The sequence below is a fragment of the Rosa chinensis genome, chromosome 6 (assembly GCF_002994745.2).
Source record: "Rosa chinensis cultivar Old Blush chromosome 6, RchiOBHm-V2, whole genome shotgun sequence".
In the NCBI taxonomy this organism is placed as follows: domain Eukaryota; kingdom Viridiplantae; phylum Streptophyta; class Magnoliopsida; order Rosales; family Rosaceae; genus Rosa; species Rosa chinensis.
In genome coordinates, this window is record NC_037093.1 from 12166585 (window position 1) to 12185052 (window position 18468).

At 39.3% G+C, this 18468-nt stretch overlaps 1 protein-coding gene across 1 annotated transcript; it reads right to left on the reverse strand.

The window, feature by feature from the left end:
- Positions 1-14068: 14068 nt before the first annotated feature.
- On the reverse strand, positions 14069-16795 carry LOC112173653 (sugar transport protein 10). The gene is made up of 2 exons (XM_024311337.2): positions 16144-16795; positions 14069-15306 (listed from the first exon to the last, which is right to left on the reverse strand). The coding sequence occupies exons 1-2, from the start codon at positions 16600-16602 to the stop codon at positions 14215-14217; spliced, it is 1551 nt and encodes a 516-aa protein (XP_024167105.1). The 5' UTR covers positions 16603-16795; the 3' UTR covers positions 14069-14214.
- Between the last annotated feature and the right edge of the window lie 1673 nt (positions 16796-18468).

Genomic DNA, 18468 nt, shown 5'->3' on the forward strand with positions numbered 1-18468 from the left:
GGTCCTCACTCACAGAGAGTTTCAATTGTCTTTCTCTATTGTGCAGGTGATCTTGTCGACAACCTTGACAAAATTGTGCTACAACAGTAGTCACTTAGGAGTCTAGGGTAACTGCTAAAATTGATAAAAAGGCAAGAACTAAATTCTACTTGTTCACTGTACTTTTAGGACAAAATCAGTTCAGTCTCTCGACTTCTAATTTCATCAAAATGCTTCTTACACTCTCAATTTTCACCCATAGGTCAAATCCATCAAGTCTCCATCCAAATGTTCCGGTAACTTGTGACATGGCAAATTATGGGATCAATTTTAAGGACAAAATCACTATTATAGCTCTAACTTCCTCTTGTTTTAGTTTTTCAATTTTTTTTATTCTTCTCTTTTTCCTTTGGTTCTTGCTGCATCATCTTTTTCCACTTAAAATAATAGGTATAACGTACCCATTAGAACTCACTGCCTTTATCCACCAACCAACCCCATAATGTCAACAACCGAATCTCTCCTTAATAAAATTCACCTCTCCTCTCCTTCACCTCCGCCACCACAACCCAACCATGCTCATCGTCATCACCGACCACCTCAAACCCCACAGGGTCCCACACCATTGCTAGACCCAAGACGACGCCCAATCCCTCATCCTAGCCTACCACAATGATAGGAGCATAAAATACGACAAATATAATGTGCAATCCTTTACACTTCTCTTAGTTGTTTCCTTTAAAAAGTCCAATTTAACTATGTTTTCTTTTTAAGTAGTTCGTGATGCAATTCAAGAGAAATAGGAACTGAACAGGAGCAAAGAACCCATGAACCATGAAGTACTGATGCCAAGCACTACGTTTGATCACTCCTTTGGTCGGAAATTACGAGGGAATTCCATTGAAATCATTGTGCAAAATAGTTGCTACAAAGCAGAAAACTGCAGTTTCAGAATCAGCTTTTCGGAAACAATTTTGGGGAGTGTTTCTTGCATTCTTCCAAGTACTGCACATTTGCAGAAAGGGCCAGCAACCCTTAAAGATATGATGTTGTACTTCAACATGAACCAAATAACCGGTCAGAAGAGCCAACAAGGCAATAGGAAATCAAGCTCAAAATAGGCTTCCCAATAAGGGAGAAACTGTCAGTTTTTCACGAAGCTTATTAGGAGATCTTTTTCGGTGACTTACTTGGAGTTTTTCCAAAATTTTATTGATCATTATAGAATACATGATGTCATAAAGCATGGATAAGTCAAGAACCATCCAGAAGCAGGGCAATATCAAGTCAGTCCTTGTCTAAGAAGGAAGCTTCAAAGAAAGAAAATTTATCCAAGTCAAAACAGGGCAATTTGGCTGAGAATCTTATTTAGATGACTTGGCTATGCATTTTTAGTAGGTTATTGATGCTGAAATTATCAAGGAGAGTCATAGAAGAATCCTACAAGATTATGGGAAGATTACTAAGGCTTGAAGGTAATTAAATTGTGCACCAATCAAAGGAAATCTTAAGCAACTAAGGAAGGTTTGCAAAGCAGAATTGGAGAAGGAAACTTAGGCTGTGTATTCCATTTATATAGAGCCTCTGCAAACGTGAATGGACACCACCTTAAAATGCCATTCTCTGCCCCAAAATCCCCCTAGTCACAAGTCTTGAAATTCCTAAAGTTCTTGAAGAGCAAAACCATGTAATCCATCATCCATCTTCATTGATCAAGCTTCTGCCGTGAACCATCTTGAAGGAATTTCTTGCGTTCAAGGTTGCCTAAAAGTGAACTAGTGGCCTTCATCCACTCTCTTTTACAAGTTTTATTTTCTTGTAACTTAAATAGTTGTGTTTTTATTTGTTGAATTTAAGACGATGTGTGGCTAGTTATTTTTTGTCAAGGGCGAGGTGTAACGTCCGGAACCAAAATTTACCAGTTTACTAGTCTTTCGATCGGTAAACGACATTCACATTTACTTTTGATTCCGTATCGATCTTTTAGGGGGCCCTAAAAGTTGACTTTTTGTTCAGGTCAAAATTTGAGAAAATTTCCTTCATGAAAGTTGTAGAGGATGTTAAACCGAGCGCGTGCATATGTGGTACGTAAAAATTGGAATTTGTATGCGAAAGTTATAAGCGAAAAATGGAAGTTACTGTTTATAGTAATTTGTCTATAAATAGCCGAGTTACTGTGGTAAGTTTCTATTTTCAGAAACTGACCGAGCTCTCTCTCTTTTCTCTCCCCGATTCTCTCTTCTTCTCCGACCTCTTCACAATTTTCCGACCATAACTCTTTCATCCGGCCACTGATTTTGACATTTAAGATGTCGTTGGAAAGCTCTCTTCCTTCTCTTCATTTCTGGGTCTGTTTGGTAGCTTAATTTGAACTGTAGAAGGTGCAGCAACGAGAAGAAGAGGACGGTCACTGTAGCAGATTGAGGTCAAAGCCGGTTTCTCCCGATTCCGGCCACCACAGACGACAAACCTTAGTCCTTGGGAGCGCCTTGAGACATAGATGATGCTCCCCAAGTATTTTGCAGCGATTTGAAGCGTGGAGGAAGAATCGATGGTTTGAAGTTTGGGGTCAGTATTCACAAATCGGGTTCAAACTTCTCCTTAATTGTTGAGGTACTTCTACTCATTTTCTGACTTTGTCACAGTTGAGGAAGTTGTTAGAAATGTTAAGTTGATGATGCTGGTAAAATTTGGTAGCCAGATATGGTGGTTGACCGGCGGCGCGTGCTGCCCAGGCACAGCCCCCTGTGGCGGCTCGTGAGGGCGCGTCCGGCCGTTCCTGGTGAGTTGTTTTGGTCTATTGAGTAGTATATATTGTTACGAATTTATGGATAGGTGTTTGGTGGAAATTGGAGGAGGTTTGAATATTAATCGGAACTTCAGTTCAATAGTTTGGCTATTGATTTATGAGAATTCCACTATCGGATTTCTCTCAGTTTTGCCCTAGAAACCTTCAATTAAAGAATTGGTGCAAATGATAAGTCTTGGTTTAATCAGAGAAGAAATAAAAATGTTAATTTATGAGGATTTGATGTGGGAATTATATTTAATTTCAGGATTGTTATTCACGAATTATAATTATATACTGCTCGACGTAGGAAACTGGTAGCGTGGTCGCCTAAATAGTACAGTCAGTGGACATTTATTTTAAATTAAATGTGCATGCAATATATTATTATTTTCTAATTGAGGTTTAATTTATTATTTGAATTATTGAGTGCTATGATTTTCTGAGCTTGATTTCTTGAGATTTATTATGCTCTATGAGTTACGGGATTTTTAGTAGATTTCCTTCCCGAGGGCTTTCAGTAGATTTTTAAGCTATTTATCTATGAGTTATTGAGTTGGGAAATGATTTTCGAGAAGTGACTGATTAAGAAAATATTCTGAGAATTATTAATTTCGAATAGCGGTTTATATGAGGATTTACGAGTACGAATGTTTCATCGAATATTTGAGTATGATTGAATTATTGAGATTTCTTGAGTTTTGAGCTCCGCACCTATCAGCTTTGAACTTAGGTTGAGATTTCTTTCCAGAAGCATTTATTGATTTACCGAGTATTTGATTTATGCTTTCGAGGATTTATTGAGATATTGAGGTTTGAGTTAGCGAGATAATCCTGAGCAATGCTTTCGGTGAATTATTAATGATTTATTGAAGTAATATCGAGTTCTTTCCGAAAGCAAGTAATTGGAGGAGGTTGTTTCCAGTTTATCAAGGAGGCTATCTTCGGCACATGCGTACATTACCTAGTCGGCAGTCCCTTCTAGGTAATAGTCTGGTTGGCAGTCCCTTCTAGTCTACATCCCGGTCGGCAGTCCCTTCCAGGTGACATGAGGTAGTTGATCGGCAGTCCCTTCTAACTACATGTGGTTAGTCGGCAGTCCCTTCTAACCACCGCCTCCTAAATCCGATTGGCAATCCCTTCCGATGCGTAATCTGGGCGGCAGTCCCCTCCAGATGGTATGGTAGTCCCTTCTAACCACCGCCTCCTAAATCCGGTTGGCAGTCCCTTCCGATGCGTCATTTGGGCAGCAATCCCTTCCAGATGGCATGGCAGTCCCTTCTAACCACCGCCTCCTAAATCCGGTTAGCAGTCCCTTCCGATGCGTCATCTGGACGGCAGTCCCCTCCAGATGGCATGAGATGACTAGACAGCAGTCCTTTCTAGTCATCAAACGAGGTTTTCTAAAAAGGATATTTCAAAAAATAAAAAGAGAAGGATTGAGTTGGAAACGTTGTGAAATCTCGTTGCAGGTCGGTTTTCTGAACAAGATATTTGAAATATGATTACTTATATGAGGGATTGGAGATTTTAAGAGATTGCAAGATGTTCTATTTTACGTGATTAAGATTGCAGTAAAGATGATGATTAAGAGTATTTCCAAGATTGTTATTGCATGCGAGTTTTTAAAGAATAACTTGGGAAAGCATTAAGTTTTACTTATACATTCGAAATTACTTATTTTCGTTCAGTCACTCTAATGATTTTTAAATGTTTTCCCCTGGGCCCTTCGGTTTCAAATGCCCAGTTTGCAGGCCAGTTTAGCTTGAGGTCGAGCGTACATGGGGTTGAGGCATAGCTGTCATAGCTTCCGCATTATAAAAGTCTCGGTCCTTTATCTTGTATTCTATTCTCTTGTACGCTTGTACATTAGATTGCTCTGATAACCTATAAGATTAATATTTTTAAGTTCAGAATTGTTTTGTGATTTGGGAGATGTTGTGTTTTAGGGAGCATGGTGGCTCCAGAAGATTAAGGGTGGATTATTTTAGAAGTGTAAATGTTTTTCTACAAGTTTTGGGTAGTCCACTTTTAGAGGGAGTTCCGCCAAATTTTTGGTAGAATTTCTTCTAAGGTGGGCCCCGCAGGGTCACTTTGGATTTCAAAGTGAAATCCAGGGCGGGTGCTGTCACGAGGTTTGAAGCCCCAATTATGTATAATAATTTGTTTTTTTTAATCTAATTTCTTGAACTATTGGTGTGAATTGCTTGTTTATTTCTGATTGATTGAAAACTTTTTGCATTTGTTTATTTTATGGTGGCTAACATAGGATTTATGCATATAATTGGAGCAGGATTTAGAAAATAATTCACCTAATCATTTTGTTTTCTAATCCACAAGTATACAAGGCTTTGAACAAAAGTTTATGTCTTAAGCAACTTGAAGAGCATGCTAGGTAGGCGTTCCACACTAGGATGCAACTCTATGACCAATTGTTTCCATGAGATCTTAATGCTTCGAAGATGTCACTGTATGTGTTGTTAATATGATAGTGTTCTATACCTTGATTGCATGTTTGATAGATTTAACTATTGCGCATTCTAGTAGACTAAATACTTGGGGAAACATTAATAAAGGACAAGATCTGCTCAGACTTATTTCTTGGTTGGTTTCTGTTCACACCTTAGTAACTAAAACTAGGTTAACTTAACATTGTTTTGATTGTAATTGGTCGTGGATTTCCAAGTTCCTAACATCTTCATCCATCTTTTTATTTCAAATCCTAAAATCGCAATTGCTTTCTTTGTTTTCTTTACTTTCCTTTTTTTTACATTTGAAACTTCGAGAGTCCAAAATCAGTTTTAGTTTAGGAGCAACGCACTCTTCTATCCTTCTCTATCCCGTCATCTTTCTTTATCTTTTCTACTGTTTGACGTTTTTCTTTAGTGTAGTTTCAGATTTTGTTATTTGTTTTGTGTGTTAATTAGTTCAGTTTTCTTTCTTTTTGTGTAACTAATCAGCTAGCCTCAATCTCTGGCATCGAACAATCCTTGGTTATTCTTTACTACTGACAACTACATTTTTTCATGGTTACGTTGAGCGCTTGATTTTAGCGTATCACATGACCGCAGGTACGCTCTCTGCCACACCAATATCAAGACCACTGATTGGGACAACGTGGCTGCCACCAGCACCGTCACCAGTTGCGCGGCTCGCTCCTTGTAGGCAAAGACCGCATTGCAGTAGGGCTGGGCGTCCGGACCCGAAAGACCGAGGGCCCGACCCGAACCGAGTGAAAAAGCCCGAATCGGTTCGGTTTTAGAATTGAAATTCTCGGTTTGGTCTAAAGGCCGACCCGAATTGAAATTTTCGGTTCGGTCTTGGGTTCCATATTTTCAGGGCCCGAAAGCCCGAACCGACCCAAATACTGTAGCACATGCCACATGTCAGTCTATGATTGGGTGTTAAAATAATAAGTTAAATATTAAAAAAAAAATAATACACAACCCTAAACCTAAAGGCCTCCGTGTCCTCCAGTGAGTCCAGTCCACTAACTCGAGTACTCGACACTTGACAGACGACAGCCTCCTCTCTTTGCTTGCCCCAAATCTCCCTCAGTCCCTCCTCTCTTTCTCTCTCTCTCTCTAGTTTCTCTCTAGTTTCTCTCCAGTTTCTCTCCAGTTTCTCTCCAGTTTCTCTCTCTCTCTCTAGATCGAAAGGGCGGCTCGCAAGTTGGAGACGTTGGTATTGGATCTGAGCTTGAATTGGATCGGCGGAAGGAAGACCCAGCCAGCCATCCGGTGTGTGGAATTAGGGTTTCGATTTCGTTTTCGGTGGAGAAAATTCTGATGGGCGATCTAGGTTTTCGCGATTGATAAGGGAATTGGAAGGGTGTGGATTGATGGTAATGGTTGGAATTGAAGGCGCGATCGGGATTGGGGAAAATGCAAGGCTATGCATGGGAGGGGAGGTGAGGAGAGGAAACGGAGTCGGCACATGTTGACAAGCTCCGGCCTGCTCCGGCCTGGGATCTAAGTATGAGTTCTTAGCTCCGGCCTGCTCTCTATGAGTTGTCTTGATCTCCGAATATCGAAATCCTCCTCCGCTCTCTCTGTCACGGAATCAAAACTGAAGGTCAAGGCTTGACCGTTACTTTTTCTCAACGTCTCTCTCTCTCTCTCGCTGTGATCAAAGCTTCTTCTTCTTCTTCTCTGCTATACCCAGGTATTCGGTTCTTCTTCTTCTTCTTCTCTCGCTATGACTAATCTGTGTTCTGCAGTTCATTTGGTAGAATAGTCTTACCAAAGCTGGGTTCTTTTTTCTTTTTCTTTTTTTAATCTGTGTTCTGCAGTTCATGTGCTATCAAGGTTTTATCTGTTAAAACTTTTAACTTACGCTTAATCTCTGGAGGCTAAACAAGTGACTAATCAACAACTCTCGATTCCGGAGTTTCATTACTAAATAGGACTATAGAATTTTCGAAGCTTAAACCAAATTGAGGATAATGACTACTGAGTATTTTGGTTCTTGTTATGGGGCTTAACTGCATCATTAAGTAAATGGACATCTGGAAAATGAATGATAGTGATTAAGAACATGTAGTGCTGGGATATTTGCATTAGATGGTAGTTGGGTTTTTTAGTGACCCAACTTGCTTTTTGGATGGTGTTGCTTGTTTGGGGACTCTAAAAAGCAAACTTGTCTAGTACTAGTAGCATCATTTCTGTGTTCATATTCACTTCAACTTGACTACCTAGTACCTAGAATTGATACTCCATGTCATATGAAACTGTGTTATATGAAACTGTGTTATTTTTAGGACTATGATCCTGAAGTAAGCAGTTAATGCCTATGTGTTGCTGATTTTCATCGTATGTTATCATGATGATGATTTATTATTTAATCTCATTTTGCATCCTCCCTTTTCATTTTCCTTTATTACCTGCTTTGATTCAATAACTGTGTGGCTTGCAGGGTTCTACTCTACTTTTCGGTGGCTCTGTTTTCTTGTGATTAACGTTTACAAATGAAAAGGATTTGATTCAAGGCCGGCATAGTCCCAGACTCCCATCTGTATCCAGTTTGATTTCAAAAGGTATGTGAATTGGATTGATCTAATTGTGTTTAATTGACTTTCTAGCAGTCATGTTTGGTTTTTGATATTGGTTAATTTACTGGTTTTTTTTTTTTTCAAATATTTCTCTATAATGACACTGCAATGGTTATACAGTTATACTTTTGTGGGACCATGTTCTTAAACCAACCTTCTTTGTGACTATTATATAAAGAAAAGTTAACTGTAATGATATTTGTGCAGCTTCATATAGTTTCTGCAATTAACAATTCCTTGTTTACTATTTGTGCAGGCCATTGAATGTGTATTTAAAGTTGTGATAGTCATAGCATTACATGGCTTCTCCTCAGAATGCATCCCACAGTTCCGATTCCAATTCATCCCAAAGTTCTGATTCCAATTCCAATTCAAAAGCCATTGCTCTTCCAACACCAACTGATGCTTCAAGGGTTCAGACGATTCCCAAAACATTCAAAGCCTCAAAGAGGAAGGCTGGTGTGAAGAGAAAACATGGTCAAGCTGTAGCTGCTGGACCGAGCAATGCTGGAGATGATGAAAAAGAAGAAGCAAAAGAAGAAAAACCTGCTGGAAGATCTTGGGTGTGGTTGCACTTCAAGAAGATTGAGAAGCCTCAGTTCGAGATTAAGGATGGTAAGAAAGTTCAAACTTGTGTTAAACAGAGAGCTAAATGCAATTACTGTGGAACTGATCTTGCATCTGATACTTATGGAAATGGAACTAGTTCACTTAGGAGACATATACTAGAAGTGTGCAAAAAATATCCGGGTAGGGTTGATTTAGAAAGTGGGCAGCAGGTATTAAGTACTGGTGGCACTAAGGAGTTGGTGATGGTGAAATGGAGTCAGGAAGCTTGCAGGGAAGCAGCCTGCAAGATGATAGTAATGGATGAACTGCCTTTCAGTTTCATCGAAAGGCCGGGGTTTAGATACTTTTGTAGTGTAGCTGTACCTAGGTGGGATGTGCCTTCTAGGAGGGTTATTGTGAAACTGTTTCTGTCCATGTATAAAGCAGCCAGATTAGAGCTGAAGAAAGAGTTAAGGAATCATTGCCTTTGCTTGACCACCGATACATGGACATCAGTGCAAAATATCAACTACATGGTGGTGACTGCCCATTTTATTGATGCTGGTTGGACATTGCACAAAAGAATACTGAATTTTAGGGTAATTCCTGATCATCAGGGCAATAGCATAGGGAAGTTGTTGGAGGCATGTTTGCTTGATTGGGAAGTTGAGAGAGTGTTGACAATTTCCGTTGACAATGCAAGTGCAAATAAGGTTGCAATTGAGTACGTTAGGAAGAAGATGTTAGGCTGGGAGAAACAGCCTGTTCTTGGAGGCAAGTACCTGCATGTTAGGTGCCTTGCACATATTCTGAACCTCATTGTCAAATCAGGCCTAAAAATGATGGAGAAATCAATTGCTTCAATTAGGAATGCGATACGCTATGTTCGGAGCAGTGGACAAAGACTTGAAGTTTTTAAAAAGTGTGCAGAGAATGAGAAGGTTGAGTCGAAGAAAGTATGCATCCTTGATGTGCCAACAAGGTGGAACTCTACCTTTCTAATGCTAGAGACTGCTTTACAGCTGCGAAAAGCCTTTGATAGAATGGCTGATGAGGAGGACAACAAGTACACGCGGTACTTTGATGAGGAAGAAGGCATCGACGGTGAAGTGGATGAGCTGCAAGTTGTTGGAGGGTCTGATTCAAGGAAGAAACAGAAGACAAAAAGGGTGGGGCCACCGGTTAAAGAGGACTGGGAAAAGGCAGCAGTTTTTGTGAGGTTTTTAAAGGTCTTCTATGATGTGACAATGAGGATTAGTGCCTCAAATCACCCAACATCATGGAAAGCTTTTCATGATATAGTGGCCATCAAATCAGAGATCGATGAATTGTTCAATAAACCGTATGATTTCACTGGTTCAAAGACTGAAATGATCTTGTTCGATATGGCTGTGAAGATGAGAGGGAAGTTTGATAAGTATTTTGGAAGCTTGGAAGACTGCAATCAGCTTTTATTCATTGCCTTGGTGTTAAACCCAAGGTTCAAGATCAGAAACTTTGAAAGTATCTGCAATAAGTGGCTGAAAATGAAGTCCGATGACATTAAGAAGAAGTCTGCCGAGGTTAAAGAGCTTCTAGTGGCCCTTTGTGATCTGTACAGCTCCTCATTGATGTCTTCAAAGGCTGAAAATGGAAAAGCTAGGAGTGGAGAGAGCTCAATTAGCCAAGGCAGCAAATCCAGCTCCAAAAGGACGGTTGAGCCTACTGGAAAAATAGCTGACATGGAACAAGATTGGGAGAAAGAATTGGAAGACTCCGAGAAGCTGTTGTTGCACATGAAGTGGATAGATACTTATTGGACCCGATTGAGAAGCCTGCAATTCCTCATAAGTGGGATATATTGGAGTGGTGGAAGTTGAATGGTGCCAAGTATCCTAATCTTGCTGCCCTTGCCAAGGATGTTTTGGCAATACAAGTGAGCACAGTGGCAAGTGAGTCTTGCTTTAGCATAGGCAGAAGGGTCATTGATCCCTTTAGGAGTTCTCTAACTCCCAAAATGGTGGAAGCATTGATATGCTACCAAAATTGGATCAGATCCGAAAGCATCCACAACATTCAATATGTTCCTAGTATCGAGGACATTGAATTTTATGAAAGTTTGGAGGATGGTATGATTTTTATTTTTGGAATGGCTGCGTTGTTAATTTATTTCAAGTTTATAATGCAATGTAGTAATGTCTACCAAAATTGGGACAGTTCTTGCAAATAAACTTTGTACTTTTGTTGTTTTGCAGAACATGCAAGGGAGGAAGGTGCTAGTACAATTGATCAGCCTGAAAACCCATCTACGTCTAAATCATCTAAAGCTTCAAAGAATTCAAGGGTAGGTAATGCAGGAAAAAGTAAAGCAGCAAAATAAGGTACTGCCCCAGTTATTCTTTAAAACTGTGCATTTCTGCATTTGGTTGAGCCTACTGCCTTAAGTTAGTTAATGTTATGCAATCTGCCCCAGTTTTTGTTTAAAACTGTCAACTGTGCGTTTATGCATTTAGTTAGCACAAAAGGGTGCGTTTATGCATTTAAAACTGTGCGTTTATGCTTTTTTGTTCTAGGCTGAAATTAGTTTAATGGAACTGTTCTAGGCTGAAACTGTTGGTTAGTGATGATATTAGATTCATGGATTGTTGGTTAGTGATGAACTGATGATATTGGAACTGTTCTAATGGAACTGTTGGTTAGTGATGATTCATGCGTTTAATGGAACTGTTCTAGGCTTTTTCAGTTAATGGAACTGGGTTTCTTAGTTACTTTTTCTGTTTCTCTCTTCAACTTTGTAAATTGATCAGCTTTCAAATGTGAATGCAGAGCTGCAAGTTGGAGTTGTCATGGAGTTCTAGACCTGTTGAGCATGGGAGCCGGCCTAGCAGCAATTTGTGATTTTGTGCAAAACGGGAGGATTGTGTTCATGTTTCTGTTGCAGTTGTAGTACCATTCAAACTTTGAATTTCAAATGATTGAACACATGGTTGAAATGATTGAATAAGTTGGAATGTTGGATTGTTTTCTGTTGGACAATGGACAATGTATTTGTGAGTTTGTGACTTTGTGTTGTAAACTATATAAATTTGTAATAATGCATGATTACTGTATGTTAATGAGATAATTGGATATGCATTCTAGTCTTCCAGGTGCCAAAATGAGTGGCAAATGACAGGGTGCAGAATTGTATTTGGAAAACAGGGAAAACAGGCAAACATTCTTGAACTGGAAATTGGGCCCGAAAAAAGCCCGAAAAGCCCGAAAGCCCGAACCGGCCCGAACCGGTTCCGTCCCTGTCGGTTTTCATTTCGAAAAAAGCCCGAACAGGCCCGAACCGAAATTTTCAGTCTCAGTCTCGGTTTTACTGATTTTCTGGCCCGGCCCGACCCGAGCCTAGGCCTACATTGCAGTGCCATCATAAGATGGAGAAGCTTCACAAGCGGTATTGTGCTAAGAAGCAATGGACTTCTAAGTACCCAGGTTGGTTTTTCTCGTCATGGGCTTTTTTCATCTTATGGATGAAAGAGTCTGACGCAGTTCAAAAATTGGATAATGGTGGTGATTTTGGAGGTGGGTTTTCGTTAAGGTCGTAATTTGGTGAAATTTGGAAATGTTGATAGGAATTATAGTCCTAATATTGATTTTGATGGAAATGGGGGCATTGAGTTTGATGTAGAAAGTGAACTGTATCAGAATTCAATGGATTAGTTCAGATTTAATAGCAAAGTTGGTGAGAATTCTAGCTTTTATTCTGATTATGTTAATCAAGATGTTAGGCAAGACTGATGTGAATCTTACGCATTGTTTCAAGCAACATGGGACTATGGAATTAGAAGAAGATGACGCAGCAAGAAAGAAAGAAAAATGACTACAGACTGTTTACGCCATGCACTTTTGCTGGAAAAAACAATTCAATCCATTGCCTTTTAATTTGACGTGTTTACTCCTTTATCTCTCAATTATGAACCGATTGGTCCATTTCGTAAACTGTGCCATTAAATGACTGATGTGGCTAATCCTTTGATGGCAACTCAGCTGAATGAGACTTATTCTATGGGTCGATGCCTATTATAGCCCTGAATATGTCTCAAACAAGTCTTGCACACACACACACACACACATATATAAGGGCTAAATATTGATTACTACCCTGTAATTTGGGTTCAAAATCAATTCAGTCCTTGAACTTCTAATTTCATCAAAAACACCTCTGCACTTTCAATTTTGATCTAATAGGTCCAACTTGTTAGTCTTCTGACAATTGAGTCATTTAACTTGTTGAGGTGGCTCATATATGGCCTATGTTTTATGATGTGGTGTTGAGGTGGCCTGCATAGTCAATTTAGGAGTGAGTCCCATTATTAGAAATCTATCAAATAAATAGTTTTTCAACAAATAATCTAACTATAACTTGAGCCCATAACAGAATATTAACGAATTGGACCTATTAGATCAAAATTGAAAGTACATGGGTGTTTTTGATGAAATTAGAAGTCCAGGGACTGAATTGATTTTGGACCTAAACCACAAGGTAATAACCTTTAGCCCTATATATAAACCCTAAAAACCTTTTGTTAGTTCATCTTGTCAAATAAAAACTCATCATCTTCTGTTCTTCTGCAAAATCAAGCTTTCCATTTCTCCATACCCAATTCTACATTTAAATATAAATGAAACCTTCTCTGATCAATGTCATATCCAAATCCCAATCTAAAACCTCAGAACCGGAACAATCAAAGAGAAGAAAAGATTATGTGAACTTCTATCTTCTTGTTGAGAGTGAGAAATCTCGAGAGCAAGAAAGGAAGCGACTTAGAAATCAGTGATTCTCGGCCCGTCAACTCATCCTTCCACCATTGCTCGCACAAATTTGCAATCGCCGATACCAGCGCCGAGTCCGACTCCAGAATTATCAAATTGTCGTGAAGCGCTTGAACTCCCGGTAACAAATCCAAAGGTGAGAACGCGTTAGCCGGATGCCCGGAGACAGGCGAGAATCTAAAGCTTTGAGAGCAGTTGATGCTTCACCTCTTCGGGATTTGAATCCATATGGTGGTCTGATTTCGGTTCCTAAGCAGGGCTACAACTCCCAGCATCTTTGGGCACTATAAATTCAAATGGGAATTACTGGGTGCATCTGCGGGCATGGCTACGTCAAGGTGGTCGAGTCTCCGGGCCTGTATGAAGTCGATCTTAACTGGGTTCTAGGTCGATTGGAGAACGTGTTGAAGTCGAAGGTCGAGGCGGATAAGAGATTAATTTGCTGGTTGAGACCGACTTGAGGATTGAGGCAAGTCTGAGGTTCGATCTAGTGGAGGAAGGGTTGGTGTAAAGAGAAGAATAAAAATAATTTTAATTTTTTTTTTTTGTAAATCAGGGCTATAACAATAATTTTATATTTAAGATGCGCAATTAAGGGAGAATTTGGATGGAGAGTAACGGAATTAACTTGTTCGATGTAAAATTGAAAAAAAAAAAGTAAATTGTTCAAATTAAAAGGTGAGAAACTGAACTGGTTTTTCAGCGAGGGTTCAAAGAGTAAATAATATTTAATCCAAAGAAAAAAGAGAAAAAATTAAAAATTAAAAGGGGAGGAAGTCAGGGCCATAATAGTAATTTAATTCTTAAAATAGGTCCCACAATTTACCACGTCACAAGTTAACAGAACATTTGGACGGAGACTTAACGTATTAGACCTATTAAGTGAAAATTGAGAGTATAAGAAGCATTTTGATGAAATTCGGCGCAACTGAACTGATTTCTCCCTAAAAGTATAAGGAGTAAGCATTAATTGAAAAGCTAAACATGCCCTCCAACATAGAGAGTCTACTAAAAATGCTTTTAATTTCTTTCATTACAGTTACATCTCCTATAAATCAACTTTGCCTTTGTTGTGTGTACCATCAATGATAGCATCATCTGGGATGTACTTGCCCCAAAACCAGTGTGCTTTCCACACCGTGTTAATCTCTTCGATTGGGACATTCTTTGTTTCGGGTATGAAGAAGAACACAAATATGGTCATGATAATTACAAAGCCAGCAAAGAAGAAGAACAACCCAAACTTCATAGAGCAAAGCATGGTTAGGAAAGCTTGCCCAATGACAAAAGTGAACAACATGTTAATCGAAACATTGATGGCTTGCCCAGCAGATCGGATCTCTAAAGGACAAATCTCACTAGGCACCAACCACCCCAACGGACCCCAAGACCATGCAAAGCCCGCAACATACATACAAATCAAGAACACGAGGAAATTAGCTTCGCCTTTCGTCAGTGATCCTACTCCGCTCACACTGAACTTCATCCCTACCAGGATTGCAACTGCAATCTGGCACACGACCATTTGCACTCCGCCTTCAAGGAACAACACCCTTCTTCCAAGCCTATCGACTGTGACAATTGACACGACGGTAGATACGACATTAACAGAACCGGTGATGACTGCAGAGATGAGGGAAGCATCATCTCCCATACCCAAAGTTTTGAAAAGAACTGGTGCATAGAACATGATCACATTGATGCCGGTAAGCTGTTGGAATAATGGAATGAGACAGCAAATAACAAGTTGAGGCCTATATCTCGGTTGAGTGATGTTAGTCCATGGGTGCTCCACTTTCTTTGCAGCCTCACTTGCTTGAATAAGGTCTTGGAACTCTTCGTCGACATTTTCAGTGCCACGAACTTTTTGTAACACTTTCTTGGCCTCCTTTGGGTGACCTCTCGCTAGAAGGGAATTTGGAGTATCGGGTAAAAAGAATGAGCCTATAATCATCATTAATGCCGGGACGCCTGCAAGAGCTAGAGAAACTCTCCACCCTTGTCCACTCTTTATCTTTGATGTGCCATAGTTAACAAGATTGGCCACTAGAATACCAATGGTGCAAGCTATTGTGAAGCCAATGTTAAGTGCTCCTCTAAACTTTGCTGGAGCCATCTCCGCTAAATAAACAGGGACAGCCTGCAAAATTAATCCATGTTATTGTAATTGTTTTTGTCAACTCCATGTTATTGTAATTAAAGTAGTAAGTTTTCAAACATGTATGTTTATCTTTTGTCTAACCGGTTACTATATATCACGCAGGGATTTCAAATCAGGTAGCTATAGATGTCACATACACCAAATGATGATGATCTTTTTAGCACACACTGAAACACACCAAATATGGAGCGAAATTACTTCTTCTTCTATGTGCGACAGAAATAATCACAATTTAAGTAAATTTCACTTATTTTCCAATTAGAATTTAACAAACAGAATGCATATGAACCCTTAAACTTGTTAAAAAGTCGAAATTATGGCCTTGATCCAACTATTGATGTAGTTTGAAGGAAAATTCCAAAATCTTTAGACCTAAACATTAAGCACTAGCAATGAACGTGATTAAAAACTGATGTTCATCTGTTGTGTCAAATGGCATGTCAAATTTTATACGTCAATTTGGTACAAAAGGAAATAATAAATTTCCTGCTGAATTTTGACAAATGACATTTTTTCCATTGATTAGATGCTTTTATTATCATATTTTCAAAAGCCCAATTTATTACGAGTTTTAACTTGATGATAATGATTCGAATGGAAGTCCTATTTATAGGAAGTTTACAGAGTAATGAATTAAAAGTATGATGATAAGGCAGATAATATGAATTATTGAAAATATATATAAAGAAGATAGATCATTGATCTAGCGATCTATAAAGATCCGGATAGAGTGCAGTAATCCTATATCTAAATGTGTTTTCATCTTGCATGAACTATGGCTTGCAATTTTAGAAGATGCAGGGTATAATACTTTACCTGATTAGCGAATCCAACACCTACACCAAGAGACAAACGACCGAGGATTAGAAGCACAATGCTATTGGCAACACCATTTAAGATAGCACCTAGAAGAAAAACACAGCCTGCAAAAAACATGGAGATTTTCCGACCATATTTCCTGGTTACAACTGAAGCAAAGAAGGAAGCTACCAACGCTGCAATGTAGAGTGAAGAGGTGAACAATGTAAGGATCTGGCTTTCGAATTTGCAATACATGTTTCCATCATCACCGGAATTCTTCATCTTCTTCTCGACGGATGGGAAGAACTTGCTTAAGAATGGGTCCATGGAAGTCACTCCTCCTGAGATTCCGATATCATATCCGAAGAGGAGACCGCCGGAGGCTGCCACTACACAGGTGAAGATCACAAAGAGAGTGATCCTTCCTTCATAATTTTTACCCCCACCCTCAATGTTAAACGTACCCCCTGCCATCTTAATTTCTTAATTAGCTAAAGCTGTGCTCGAGCTTTCTTAGCTCAGAAGTCTCAAACCCAAATGAAATTTGATGAGTATTGTTGTTCCTTCTACATTTTGACTTGCTCTTATAGGTTTCAATTCATTCAAGAGTCCGTTTAGACGGCCGAAGTCCTAATTAGAATCGTCATACAGGAACTGTTTTGGATATGATCTTTTGGATATGATCTGCCAAAAGCAACCGTCGGTCTTATCTTTGTTTTGCTAAGATATGTGGCTCCTTATTTTCTGTTTTAAACTTGTTTTTCCGATCATTATATTGTTTCTTTTAGGCTGTTTTTGTTATTTTTCTTTTCAACCAATTATTGTTATTTTTTCTAGAAATCACTACTGTTAAACACACAACAAATTAAATTTGAAAATGCAAAATTCATTATGAAAGTGCGACATAAAAAACTTCTAAACAATGTTTAATATTTTAATGTACATTGGAAAAGAGCTAAAGCGCTCTACGTTAGGGTTTACCAGCAGAGAGTATGGCAGTGGCGATGCCCATAGGGTTTGGGGGCTGTGCTTCAAGGACTATTAGGGGCACTGATGACAGCTCTCTACAATGCCTAACCGGTATTGGAAGTCTTGTGAACTGGGGAGGGAAGGGTTTTGTGTCTCTAGTGGAGTCGGGACGGTTGGAGTTCTCAGGTTCAATCTCTTTGAGTCTTAAGCTTGGAAATCAAATCTGTTTGGGGCTCATTTGTAACACCGTGCATTCGGCTAGCTTATTCTTAATACTTGTCCTAGCTTAGCTTAAGGAGGCTTAGATAAGACTATTTTGAGTGCGAAAGACTAGAGTAGACGACAGTGGAAAAGATGAGATAGAGTATCAGGAAGGAAGCAAGTTTCAAGAAGTTTAGTTTTGACGTGAAGTTTAGTTAAGGTTTCTTCAATTTCAACAAATTGTTTAAAAGAGACCGAGGTAAGATGCATAGAATATCAATTTCAAGTTTTCAACAGAAGCTAAAGCCCATAAAGAAAACAAACCCAGGACGAAAAGAAGGAAAAACCTACGATGGAAGAAGACTCTAGGTTTTGAGTGTTATGTGTGATGTTATTTTTACTACCTCCCCCTTAATCTATACTATTATTAAGAAAATAGAGCCTGCTATCCATAATTGATTTTTTTTTTACGATTATAACCCTTAAATATTGATAAACTTTAACATTAATTTTTTTAATTTTTTTTTAGAAAATAGATAACTTCATTACTTATCCATGATAAGAAGGCACGTACATCAGATGTTGTCTCATACTAAAAAAACTAAATGGCACAAGTCGCCAAGCAAAAGACATGTGACCCTCACTGTTAACACATACGCTCACTTATTGAGCCTAAACAACAAGAAATCAAGTCCTCACTACTAATCCCTATTTGAAAAGTAAACCTAGTCGCCTAGAGATCTCAATTGGTGTACAACTAGAGTGAACTAAGAAGAAAGTAATAGAAGACCCAATTTCAAGTGGTAGGCAAGAGACCAGAAAAGCCTAAGGCTTTCCTTTGCCCTTATCTCTAGGGCTAGAAACCTAACCTCCAATTGCAGTTACTGGGACGTTGGCTCTTGTTCTTACTTCCGGCGGTCTACCCGTCTTCTTCTTCAGAGTGACAAGAGGCACATCATTGTCATCCTCGATCAAAGGTTTGCCAAGTAGAAAAGATTGGAAGGACCTGCACACAGAACCACCGCCAATCTTTCCCAGATCCGGGGCGCTACCACCAGCTGCGAGAGCAAGATGAGCAGAAAAGATTGTTGTGACGGCATCAATGGAGGCCATGGAGAGGAGGAAGCGATAGAAAGAGGCTAGAGGCTAAGGAAGGAAACTAGGGTGTCG

What these genes read in the sequence shown, in the direction of transcription:
- LOC112173653 (XM_024311337.2), bottom strand. Translation starts at nt 16,602, where the DNA reads ATGGCAGGGGGTACGTTTAACATTGAGGGTGGGGGTAAAAATTATGAA. An exon ending in GTGTTGGATTCGCTAATCAG is followed by an intron (nt 15,307 to 16,143) that starts GTAAAGTATTAT and finishes TTAATTTTGCAG; the next exon opens with GCTGTCCCTGTTTATTTAGC.